The 13,504-nt window shown below is 38.9% G+C and overlaps 1 protein-coding gene across 3 annotated transcripts in view; it reads right to left on the bottom strand.

Moving 5' to 3' along the window:
* Positions 1-13,504, bottom strand: part of PRDM5 (PR/SET domain 5) — an 85,870-nt gene that overhangs the window by 21,654 nt on the left and 50,712 nt on the right. For all 3 annotated transcript variants that reach the window (XM_083457330.1, XM_083457331.1, XM_083457329.1), the window contains 2 exons: positions 11,688-11,848; positions 8,935-9,028 (listed from right to left, as the gene is read on the bottom strand). In XM_083457330.1, the coding sequence (XP_083313456.1) occupies positions 8,935-9,028; positions 11,688-11,848 (255 nt within the window). The remainder of the gene's footprint in view (positions 1-8,934; positions 9,029-11,687; positions 11,849-13,504) is intronic.

The following is a 13,504-nucleotide window of genomic DNA, read 5'->3' on the forward strand; positions in this document are numbered from 1 at the left end:
CCTGGGCAGGAGGTCATGGGAGGTGAAGGAGACGGGGCCATCTGGATCACACATTCAACACCCCCTGCCAGGTGATCAATAGAGCAGTCCAGAAAGGAAGCTGTAAGAGAGCTTTTCTAATCAGAGATAGTGTGGGGTGACGACAGCAGGCAATAACAAGTATGAATGGACAAAAGGTTAAGGTAACGGGGAACAGCATAAGTTTGTTAGATACTTAGAGAATGCTGTACAAAAGTATTCGTTTACACTTTTAGCTAATTTAGAAAAATCTACTGCTCTTGCTGCAATCACTGAAAAATTTACTTTGTCTAATTGCATAGGATAGGTGTTTATTTTATTTTATTCTTGTCAGGAGAGAGAGAAAATAAACACTACACAAAGCTTTTCACTGAAGACAATAGCCGAGTTCTCAGTGGCAAGTAAACCAATAGAAATCTGTACCAGTAAACATACCAGCACTACACACGCACGACTCACTGGCCTGTGCTTTCAAGAAATTTATAATACAGTACAACCCAGCTATCCAAACAGACCAAGAAACATCAAAAATAGGGTGATGTTTTTCTAAGCACACATAGGATATGAGAGATGCACTTTGTTGACGGATAGCCAAGTGATTGAAATAAGTGAGGTTAGGAAAAGGGCTTTTGGGTTATTTCATTATGTAAACCTTTTGTTTATAAAATGTTCAGTGAGGAAACGAAACCAGAACATTCAAATAATGCTCAAATTTTGCAAACCAAATAGATATAAATAATCCAAATCAGGTCCAGCTCAATATTAAGCTTGAAATATATTCTGACTCAGAAAACTGGGTTTGGGGAGAGCTTTCATGAATTTGCGAAGTACTGGCAGTTAGATGTCTTAAAAAGAAACATCAGATGGTAGTATAACACTGAAATCTTGAATTATAGCAACAAACAAACATAATGAATTCAGCTGTGATACAATCCTGGTTCCATCTATGTATGGTTACTGTAATAGAAACAGCATTACATACTTAGGATGTCTTCAGGAAATAAATAAACTTGAAAAAGCCACTTAAGTATATTTATTTGGAAATAAATCACACTTGCTTTAGTAATACCTTCCCCCTTAGGACTCCAATTTATATTTTGAGGTACAATAAAAAAAAAAGTTTAAGTTACATTTGATCCAATTGATTTCAATGGAATTAAGCATGTTTTCTTTGTTGGATTTGATGGCCCTTGGGTTTTTAGTGGGATGGAATCAGTATTTCTGACCACCCCCTCTTAAAAAAAACACGAAGGAAGGAAGGAAGATTAAAATCTCTGACCTCTGTGAACCCAGTGCTGGTTCTTTTTCCAGCTCCTCACAATATTCAACCTATTGGGTGTTGTAATTCATTTGATCTAAAGAAGTCACTAGCAATCTAGCCAAGCATCCTTTGAAAGAATGTGACTCTCTCATCCACTAGTAGCAAACCAACAGGAGGCTGACATCTGCCTGAGACTTTACAGGTACTTTTGAAGATTTAACTGTCGCGGGGAGATAAAATAGACAATGATGTACAACCCCAAAGTGCTAGGAATGCAGAACTCTTTAACTTTGTGGCTTATTAGAATGAAAGTATTTTTATAGACAACAGATTCTTTCTTTTAAAAGGAAAGAAAAATCACCCAAGTGATTTGTTATAAAGAGAGGCTGCAGTAAGATCAAGGAAATTTACTATGTGGCAGTGTCCAAGATGAAGGATACTTTAGGGACTTTAGGGAAGCCAGAAAAAAAGAAGAAGAAATGAGAATATTTATTATTGCTATCATTATTTATTTATTAGATTTCTTGCCTGCCCATCACAGTGAAGTTCTAGGGCAGGTTACAATTTTAAAATACCATATTAAAATCAGTTTAGAACAAATTACAGTCAAATACCACAGTAAAGAAGTGCGCCTTAAGCATACTACAGAAACTGAATGATGACGGGGCCAGACAAACCTCTGTGGAAAGGCAAATCCACAGCTTAGGCGCTGCCAGAGACAACAACTTCTTCTGGAACACCAGTCCCCAAACTTCTGAAGGTGATGGCACATCAAGAGAGCCGACTCTGCTGGAACTCCAGCTACTAATCTGATTCCTGCATTTCAGAATAGTTTCTGAATCTTGTTCAAGGGCAGTTTCCATGTAGAGTGCATTGCAGTAATCTAGTCTGTGAGTTACTAGAGTTGCTAAGACATCTCTGCTCAAAAGAGGCCAAACCAGCCGGTGAAGGAAACAGGCACTCCTAGGCACTGAGACCATCTGAGTCCCCAATGGCAATGTTGCATCTCTTCTCCTGGGGTCGGTGTCAGAAAAATAAAACACGTTTTTATTTCAGTAGGATAATTTTACCCCTTCAAAATTTTGGTAAAGTCAATAAGGATTCAGGATGGGAAGGAAATTTACCACAGTATTGCCTATTCTGACAGGTGCTAGCTTTCCAAAAGTCTTGGGGACTGGCCTTTCCACCCCTTATTATACAATTCAGGACAGTCAGGAATCTGCTGCAGACTACAGTCACATGTATTGTGAGTGATAAGGCAAGAAATAACATACCAATGCTATGTGAACTTCACTGGCTGAGTATTTACTACTGGGCTCCATTGAACACATTAATTCTAAGGGCTCAAATACTTGACGGAGAACCTCTCCACTTATCTGCCCTGCAGTCCACAGGGGAAGCCCATCTCATGGTTCCTTCTGCCAACATTTCTTGTAAGATAGGGCCTTCTTGGTGGTGACCCCCTTGTCTGTGGAACTTGTTCACTATGGAGATAAGGATGCCACACTCACATATGCATGTCAGCTTATGATACATCTGCTGACACAAGTCTTTGGGCAAGGTTAGTGAATTAGCATGGCTATTTGCAGTGCTGCTACTTAATTGCTTTGTCCAGTGCTGCCCCAGTATGCTGATTGTATCAGTGGAATTTAAACATAGTTGTTAATTTGATATTTTCCTATGTTTGATGTTTTCCTTTGTTTTTATTGGGTAAAGCACTCTGGGATTTTTTGGTGAAGACTGGTATTTAAATTGAATTTATAAATAATAATCATAATTATCAGTGCAAGATACCAGTATATACTGTAAGGAGGTTAATTACTGTATTTTTTGCTCTATAAGACTCACTTTTTCCCTCCTAAAAAGTAAGGGGAAATGTGTGTGCGTCTTATGGGGTGAATGCAGGCTGCACACCTATCCCAGAAGCCAGAACAGCAAGAGGGATTGCTGCTTTCACTGCACAGCGATCCCTCTTGCTGTTCTGGCTTCTGAGATTCAGAATATTTTTTTCTTGTTTTCCTCCTCCAAAAACTAGGTGCGTCTTGTGGTCTGGTGCGTCTTATAGAGCGAAAAATACGGTAGCCAATATGCAAAGTACATATCTAAGGTAGCAAAGGTAGCTGAGTTTTGAAGAGTCCAATCTCAAGTTTGTTCATCAGAAAAAGAGGAGATTTCAGACTTCTTCAGTCATAACCCCTTGCAGATTATCTTGGGTCATTCACAATTCACTTTGTTTCTCTATGAGAAACAATCTCTACCTAACCAGGATAACAACTCTGTTATTGTTTACACAACTACTTATCAGAAAGGTGAGTCAAGGGTTCTTTCTGGGGGGGGGGTTGCTTTCTTCACTTTGAACTCAATTAACTTGCCTCTGGGATAGACCCTGAATTGTGCAAACAACTCTAGGATTAAAGTGTGTTGGGGAGTAACTGCTTATAAGAACCCCCTCTTGTAAAAAAGACCTATGCTAGAAATAATAAAATATTAAATTTCACTTTCCTTACTAAAGCACATTAAACATAAGGATTGTTTGGAAATATATGAATTAAGGTCTTCCTAATACATCAGTGTTCCTTCATTTCTACTGCTGAATCCAGCTCAAGCCTCTTCAAAGCTATCCATGACCTTGTCCTCCCTTATATCTATGCTCTTATATCTCAGTGCATCACTGTTCATTAAAGGTAAAGGGACCCCTGACCATTAGGTCCAGTCGTGACCGACTCTGGGGTTGCGGCGCTCAACTCGCTTTATTGGCTGAGGGAGCCGGCGTACAGCTTCCGGGTCATGTGGCCAGCATGACTAAGCCGCTTCTGGCGAACCAGAGCAGCGCACGGAAACGCCGTTTACCTTCCCACTGGAGCGTTACCTATTTATCTACTTGCACTTTGACGTGCTTTTGAACTGCTAGGTTGGCAGGAGCAGGGACCGAGCAACGGGAGCTCACCCCGTCATGGGGATTCGAACCGCCGATCTTCTGATTGGCAAGTCCTAGGCTCTGTAGTTTAACCCACAGCGCCACCTGCATCTCAAGACATGGTTATTACTCTAATAATAATAATAATAATAATAATTTTATTTATACTCCACCCGTCTGGCTGGGTTTCCCCAGCCACTCTGGGTGGCTCACAGCATATATTGAAACATAATCAAACATTGAAAACTTCCCTAAACAGGGCTGCCTTCAGATGTCTTCCAAAAGTAAGATAGTTGTTTATTTCCTTGACATCTGAAGGGAGGGCACCACTACCAAGAAGGCCCTCTGCCTGGTTCTCTAGCTCCACTGCTGAAAGATTCAGGCCATTTGCCACATGCTGAAACATTTAGGCTGGTTCATTGGAGTTATGCCTTTGACAGGAATCCTAAGGAACAGTTACAATATCTAGGAAGCCAATCTGCTGTTCACGGTAACAAAGAGAGGTGATACAGAATGTAATATTCTGCAACCATTTTGATGGCAATTAGTTTACTGATGTGTTCCTTTAAGCCAGGCCTGCTTTAGTTGGGACCCATGAAGTGGAACACAATATGCCACCTCTGTCCTGCTGTGGGCTTGACAGCCCTCATTTTTGCAATCCCAAGGAAAAAAATACATTTAACTGAGCTGCAGTTGGGTTGACATATGTGAATGGAGGGATCTGTTTGGCTTAATGGGTCACACGTTGTGTATGTCTGCTTTAAGGTCACAGCCTTCTCCTACTCTGCAAATTAATACTGGGCCAAACCAAATCCAAATCCAAACTCTAAACCACTCTATAATGAGCAAACCTGAAGATAGCTGTGTGGTGGCCTGGGGACAAAATGGATGTTAGCCCCTTTTACAAAACCACAACTTAATCCTTCATGTGTTTACCGAGAATTAAGTTCAAGTGTGTTCAGTGGAGCTTACTCTCTGGTAAACAAGCATAGGATTGCAGCCTCAGCTGCATATGGATCTCATCAGGATATGTTTGCAAAAGTCATGGTGCAGTGAGAGATGTATTCTATGTGAATTCCCTAATGTAAAAAATGCTCTGCCCACGGAAAATTACAATGCCAGAGTAAAGGATCCTAACCAAACCTTCTCCCTAATGTTTCAATTTTATGTGTGCAGATTCTATGATAAGCATGCAAACATGCAATCGTCTACCTTTATTCTGAATATAAACAGAATACATTTTCTAAAAGCTTCTACTAGATTTTATGTCCTTGCACAAGGCTTGCCCCTTTAGCAACGACCAAGGGTGTAGGACCAAGCCTGTTGATCAGACCAAAGGCCCTCATAGTCCAGCATTCTTTTTGCACAGTGGTCAATCACAGATTTACTTTCAAACCTGAAAGTTTAATAAAAAGCTAAACGTATAAGCAGATCACATTGCTGCACATCGAGCAAGGAAGAGCCTTCCAGAGAACCGAAACTGTAGACAAATTAGAATTCCAAGTGAAATGGTGGAGGAGGATGGGAGAAACAGAGATATTTGTGGAATGCCATCTAACCACACATCAAATAATAGAGGTTGAGGAAAATGTGAACATGCTTAGTTTTCCTGCCTTGCAGAGAGTGTGTGCTAATCTCTGAGAAGAACATGGTTGTCATTAGTAACAAGATTTACTAGACCAGTACATGCTGACAAATGACCATGAATTCTTGGGGCTATGTTATGGACATTTCCCAATCACACTCAGATCTAGTGTCTGTCCCCCAATATGGATGGGCAGAATTTGCTTGTCTATTGTCCTCCAAGATCAAATTTTCTTAAATTTCTTTACGGTGACGGCTTTCAAGGGTTATATTGTAAATGTTGCACAGGCAGACACCCAGTTGTTGACAGGATGGTGCAGACTGCAAAGCATTGCTAGCCGGCTTCCTACCACAAAGCATCATCAAGAGGAGAGGAACATCAGATTGGCTCCACTGCTGTGCCCACTTTGAGCTTCCCACAACTGAACCCTCCCCCCTCTCAATAATTGGCAGCAATGTTTGGCTCTGGGAAAGCAGGTGAGAAACACTGCTCTGCCCCATCCCTCACTGCACACAAGTAGAAAAGGTTAACAACAGGAGGACAAGATTAAAGCACAACACCCATATGTTTGGTGCAATGCTCAAGTCTTGGGACTGTCAACAAATAATTCGCTGCACTTTATTCTGGAGATATGAAACTTAATCCTACATCAGTCATGGCATTTTTAAAGGTCTAAATTAGGTATTAAGAAATAGGAAGATGCTACTGCCCTGATGGATCATACGGGGGTCCACCATATAGTACAATGTTACTAGCTTCCTATACCGCAAATGTGTTAATGTGCAGCTACATACAGAGGGTCAGATAATATCCTCTTCCAAAACTCTTGTCCCAGGATTATTCGCCTGCATCACAGTGACCAGCAAACAAGGATTCTGTGACCATCTGCTGAGTCCTTACCCTCTAGTTAGGAACTACAATTTCAGCCCTTTCCAAGAAGTAGATTCTGTTTCAGCTACACAATCTAAATTTTCATTGGAATAATCAGTATTCAGCCCTGGTTACAGTCAGAATTACAAACAGGACCAAACAAGTAAACAGCTTTAATCTTAACAGGTGGCCGTGAGAGATGGAAGTGATTAAGACTTATCAAACATATTAGGAAGCCAAGTGATTAAGTGCACATGTTCTGTCATCTTCCTGCAAGCCAAATTTGTTTATGCAAAACCGAACAGAATGTCATAAGAAGACTATTTGTTAACAAGCGCTTTGCATGTCAAACACCAATCCTCACCCTTTTAAGTTGGAAACCAAACATCACAAAAACACTCAGCAGCTTGCCAATTACTCGAATACGTAGTCTGTGGTAAACAGAATGCTCTAGGGCATCCACTTTGTTTTCAAAATTTGTGTCTTCGATGTACTGTCAGATCTATAGATAAGTAGAACTACTTCATATTAGGTGACAAAGACACGTACAGCCAGTTGTAAGAACATGATGGCACTGAGGGATTGCCAGCAAAATCTACAAGTAGGGAACTGGAGCTGGGACCAGTCCAGTGTGTGGCAGCAGTGAAAAAGGCAAATTTCATGTTAGGGATCGTTAGGAAGGGAGCTGAAAGGCAAACTGCAAATATCAAAATGCCACCATACAAATCTATTGTGCAATCACATTTGGAATACTATATACAGTTCTGGTCACCTCACCTAAAGAAAAGGATATTGTGGAGTTGGAGAAAGATCAGAAAAGGACAACCAAAATGTTCAAGGGTATGAAGCAACTCCCTTATGAGAAAAAGTTACAACAATTGGGGCATTTTAGTTTAGAGAAAAGACAAATAAGAGGAGGCCCATATAAAATGATGCACAGTATGGAGAAAGTGGACAGATAAAAGTTTTTATCCCTCATGTTATTTTTTGTGACTAAATTTTTTTTTTACAATACTGTATTTTAATGTTGTATTTTAATTGTTGTAAACCCCCCCCCCCCCCGGGACCTTAGGAGGAAGGGCAAGTAAATAATAATAATAATAATAATAATAATAATAATAATGACCTTGAGGAACTATTTTTACTGATCATTTTAATATTTCTTGTAAACCACTTAGAAGTATTGTAAGAATCAAGCAGTATATAACGGTTGTTAAACAAATACATTCTTTTGTATGCCACGAATCTTCCAACTTTTAGCTACATTGGATGTCCACTCAGTAATTCATCATTTCCTTGAAGAGTTACAAATTCAACCAGGCAGTGGGACTTCTCGGTAGTGGCGCCCACCCTGTGGAATGCCTTCCCATCAGAGGTCAAGGAAATAAACAACTATCTGACTTTTAGAAGACATCTGAAGGCAGCCCTGTTCAGGGAAGTATTTAAAGTCTGATGTTTTATCACTTTATCATCATCATCAGTTCTGTTTGGAGCCACATAATAACAACAACAGCAGCAGAAGCAGCAGCACAGACTAGGACAGAAGTTCTCCAGAATTTTGAGATTTTAAAGTATCTATGAATGTTAGTGCAACATCAACGTGCATCAGTATGTGTAATATGGTGTTGTTTTCCAACCACACGTGTCACAGTGTCATGCATCACAACATGTACCTTGCTTACTACAGCTGAGTGACATAAAGTCACTGCAGGCTGCAACACAAGCAGAAGAAGAGGCAGCAGCATCAACATGCATAATGCAGGTCTAAAACAGAAAGGCCCATGTAGCTGTTCCTTGCGAAGAACTTTTACACAGGAAAAAAAAGCTTTTGCCTGACATTCAAGAGAAACAGTGGCCAAAAGTCAACTAGCTAAATCAGAAATGAGCACCCAACCATGAGTGAGACAGATACGTTGAACAAGGGAATAAACGACATAGATGTTTCTTAAAGCAAGGTTGGTGTTCAAATGTGAACTTTTAAACTGATTGGTTCCTTTGGCAAAGAGTAACTAAAGGGTTAAAGTAAAATTCTAGGAGCACATGCACTGCAAACTGTATTGTGAAAATATTAAAGTATGGTGAGTAGAAGTTAGGGTTCTCTATAACGATTATCCTATTAGATTTCATTTTTTAAGCAACTAATTCCAAATTTCAGCACCAGTGATTTTTACAGGGGAGTTATGGCAACTGTCCTTCAATACAAATAGGCAAATCTACACTATGAAATGGTGCAATTCAAGTGCCTAGGAAATCTTATTCGTTTCTTACAAAGTAATATTGTACCTGTATGACTTCGAATATGTACTCTCAGTGTTCCATTGCTTGCAAACTTCTGTCCACAGTATGGACAGATTTTCTCTTTTTCGCCCGTGTGAGTCTACCGGGAAGAAGAGGGAAGGAGGGAAAAGAGAAAGAGTTAACATAGCTGTGAAAGAAAACGTAAATTAATAATGTTTATTATTCTTATTGCTCCAAGAGTCTAATTTCTTCAGCTTCCATTACATATCACACTATAATATCAAACTCACGTTTTAAGAGTTTAATAATGGTTACACTTTAAGATTACAATTACTCTTTAGGACAACACCACAAAATGCCTGAATGAATACTGCTACTCATTGCAAAACAAACCAGGTTATCTAACTTAACTACAGGCCAAATTTGTTTTTTATTTCTCAAATGGTTTGGCTCATAAAAATTCAATTAATCTTTATTGGTTCTTGAAACTGCTTGCGGCTGAAGAAAAAGGTCCTTGTTACTTCCCTATTTGCACTACAGCTTTTATAGCAAAGACTGGCTTGATTTCTTAATGATAACCTTAAGTTCACTTAAAACTTCTGTTTGTGTCCAGTTCCACTAATGCTATTGTTCAATAAAATTGTTAAAGAGACTTTGGCCCACAAAACACTTTTACTATAGCTGGAAAAGAAGATTTTGAGCATTACAAAAACTATTGTGAGAAAGATGAGTACTTGAAAGATTCATTGCGACTAGATAGTAATGAGAAAGTACATTTTTTACACAACTTTGACTGTAGTTTATGTTCATTGCAAAGGGACTTAATCCAGCAGTCTTGTTTAAAAGAACATTTTGGAATTTTAGTGAATATGAGATGGAATGCTGGACCTAGCCACAGTAAAATACAATGGGAATAATTCTGGCAAGGACATTTAAGTTGATTGATTTAAATAGGAAACTTAAGGTTTTTGGATGACACCAAAATATAGCTTGCCCAGGTGACACCATAGAATCATAGAATTGTATAGCTGGAAGGCACTGTGAGGGTCATCTAATCCAACTCTCTGCAATTCAGGAATCTTTTTGCCCAATGTGAGGCTTGAACCCACGACCCTGAGATTAAAAGTCTCATGTTCTACCAACTCAGTTATATATTTAAGACTCCAACAGCCACTGCCAGTGAAATAAAGTGGTGAGAAGTAAAAGAGGCCACCACTGCTGGGTGACAACTGTGAGGGGAGGAGAGCAACACCACACTTTCGGGATCCCTTTAAAACTCAAAACAGCTTAGGTCCAATCTACTGTATGAATTGCCTCCTCCCTTACTACCCTGCCCACTCCTATAGATCAGAAGGACATCGCAACCTAGGGTGGAAACTCAGCTGTCTGGAACAAGAGCAAAGGCCTTCTCAGTGACTGCACTCAGATTATGGCACACTCCTGCCCCACAAACTAGATTTGGCACCTTTTTATTTGGATAGAGTCTGAAGGGCTGATTATAAAAGCTCTAATAAATAGAAATCAAAGCCAAGGACATCACAGTGCAGACAGTGGGTGCTTCTGGCCACTCAAATGGGTGCTGTCTTGCAAAGTTCAGGCAGACTGCGTTTGTTCGAATGCAGAATTTTCCAGTTCAGTCACTTCCAGTTCTTTCCACGGTAAGGACCAATGAAGAAGAATGAGAGGGCAAAAACTCAACATATATTCCTGATCTCTCCATGGATACAACTGTAAGAAGAAATATCCTCTGAACGAAGGTTTAGGCTTCTGCCTACTAGTTCAGGATTTTATTTTATTTTAAAAATCAATATAGTTAACTTTTTTCCATTACAAAACTGTTAAGAGTTTAATCAAAACCATAAGTCTACCTGCCAGTTAGGTAAGGTTACAGAGGATATGACCTTCTAGAGACTTCTTTTAATCCGAATAAATCCTGCCACTAACTCCTGCATCCCTAGTGGATAAACAATGTCAATATTTACTCTGTTCATCGAAAGTCAGGATTTACAGAGTGAGGTGGAGAGAGTGTTGACTTAGCTCATCTTATCAAATGCAACAGCACAAAACAATAATGAAATCAAAGTGAAGGCAAATACAAACCCGTCAATACTTCAAACTCAAGACCACAGCCTTGGCCTTAAGAGGGCATACAACGTGCAATGGCTTAACAAAGAAGGGAAGAGTTTAGCATTTTCCCCAAGAAGCTATGTACTTTGAGTCATTGGGCTTTTTCAATAGCTGTCAGCAGGTATACAAAGGCAATGGAAGAAGAAATGTTGAAAGAATGATTTATTCCAGCCTTTCATACCCTTCTGGGTATTTGTCTACATCCACATTTGCAATGTTTCCCAAACCAATCAATTAAAATAATACAAGTTCTTGCATAGATTTCTCTCTGAAGCTAATGAACAATCCTATTGTTATCAGAATAAGGAATGAGAGTGAGATATGAGAAAAAAATTGTAGTAAGTCGCAGTCAAAGGAATAAAGATTATTGGGGAGTCTTAAAACAGCTCCACTGATTCATAAATAAGATTGGATCACACCAATAAGCTTGGAGGTCTTCATTGCTTGCTTTTGAAAACTGTGTTTACAGCTACCTTGATTCTAATATTTGCATATGCTATCACTTTTCATAAGTATTTATTACTCTGTTGGTATGGACAATCCGCAGCTGAAAATATTTACCTTAAAATAAATTCCATTATCTGTATATTCAAAGGTAAGCATAGTACACACTGAATGAATTTAACCTATTACAATGACCTCAGTTTTTACAAGCTACGGGTTATACTTACTTTTTTATGACTCTTAAGCACAGACGGTGTCACAAAGGCTTTGTCACACAAATCACATTTGTATTTCTTATGGCCATCATGAACTACTTGTATGTGAACGTTCAATGTGTCCTTCCTTTTGAAGGTTGCATCACAGTGATCACACTTAAAGGTTCTTTCACCTTGCAGAGGGAGAAAAGGAATAAAGCTATGTTAGTAGTAGACTTAGCTTAACTTCCACTATCATACTAAGGGGTGCTTATAAAACTACTGTTTTTAAAAGTATCCTAACTTCATGTGGCATACAGTCATAGCTTGGTTTTTGAACACCTTGTGACTAAACGTTTTGGCTCCCGAGCATCACAAACCCAGAAGTGAGTGTTTCGATTTATGAACTTTTTTTGGAAGCCGAATGTCCAATGTGCCTTCCGCAGCTTCCGGTTGAGTGCAGGAAACTCCTGCAGCCAATCAGAAGTTGAACCTTGGTTTTTGAATGTTTTCAGAAGTCAAACAGACTTCCTGAATGGATTCCATTTGAGAACCAAGTTACTACTGTATAATCCTCCTGCTACAGTTCCTTGAGAGATGTCCAAAAAAGCACATTTTTCAGGCATCCATTTTAGAAATCTACACTCAGTGTGCATTCCAGGTGTATCTTGGAGGTATTTTCCTATTCTACAAATTACTCAAGTGAAGACAAATTTGCACATTTCTCAGCAATGAAAAAGTTAAGGTGGCTTGCAGCTAAAATAGAAACAGCTAAAAACATAGAGAGGAAGTGTTGGTCATCGCTATTTATATATTTGGGCCTGCTTGACCATTCTGAAACCACTGAAAAATGTAAACTCACAAAAACTAATGCAAGCTGCAGACAGCCACATACTATTGTGAATACAACAAAACATAAAATGCAAGCAGATATACTAATTTTATTGTATTGCATGGTATTTTAAAAATATATTGTTATTAAAGATTTCTTAGTTTACAAAAATACGTGCATTGTCTCTTTTTTCAAGTTGTGTTTTCTACAGATCAGTTTATTGTACTGAATAATATTGTGTTGGTTTTGTTTTATTGACAGTTGGGCATTAGACATTTCATTTTTTTAATAGAGAAACGAAGGCTATAAAATGTTGAAGTGAATGAATATTGGACCGGGGTAGTGTTTGGCATTTTACAGGATTTTGCTTACTCTATACAAGGTCAGCCTAGTAAACAAGAATCATTCAATACCTTCAGAAACTTGTTACAAGCACAATTATGCTGTACAAACATGGCACATTTTCTTCATTTCTGTACACGTCACCTTTGAGTCTCAAAGGATTATCTAAGAATCTCAGGTCTTCTATGAGTCATACAAAAGATACACAAACAAAATCTCAACTGGCATGCATGGGCACCAGAGGAACAACGATCAAGATGATCAGGCATCAAGGAGATTTAAAAAATGCCTAATGGATTTCAAGGTGGGGAAACAGATTTTGAAGTCTATAGGGAATTCTTTGACTTTCGCAGCCACAAATTTAGTTTCCTTTGAATTGCTTCCTAGTAGTAGCAGTGAGGAAAGGTACTGAAATGTTTTTGTTTGTTGAACAGACCCCCAAATTCACATGGGATACTGCAGTACTCTAGTTGTTTTTATATATGCTGTAAGCCTCCCAGAGTGGCTGGGGAAACCCAGCCAGATGGGCAGGGTATGAATTATTATTATTATTATTATTATTATTATTATTATTATTACTATTATTAGCTAAAGCTTGCCGTGTAACACAGGCATGTGGAGAGCAGCATCACATACAAAATGTATCAGGTTACAATAATACTACTTATCATTTATA

Source organism: Podarcis tiliguerta (genome assembly GCF_965153285.1).
Source record: "Podarcis tiliguerta genome assembly, chromosome: 9".
NCBI classification, from domain to species: domain Eukaryota; kingdom Metazoa; phylum Chordata; class Lepidosauria; order Squamata; family Lacertidae; genus Podarcis; species Podarcis tiliguerta.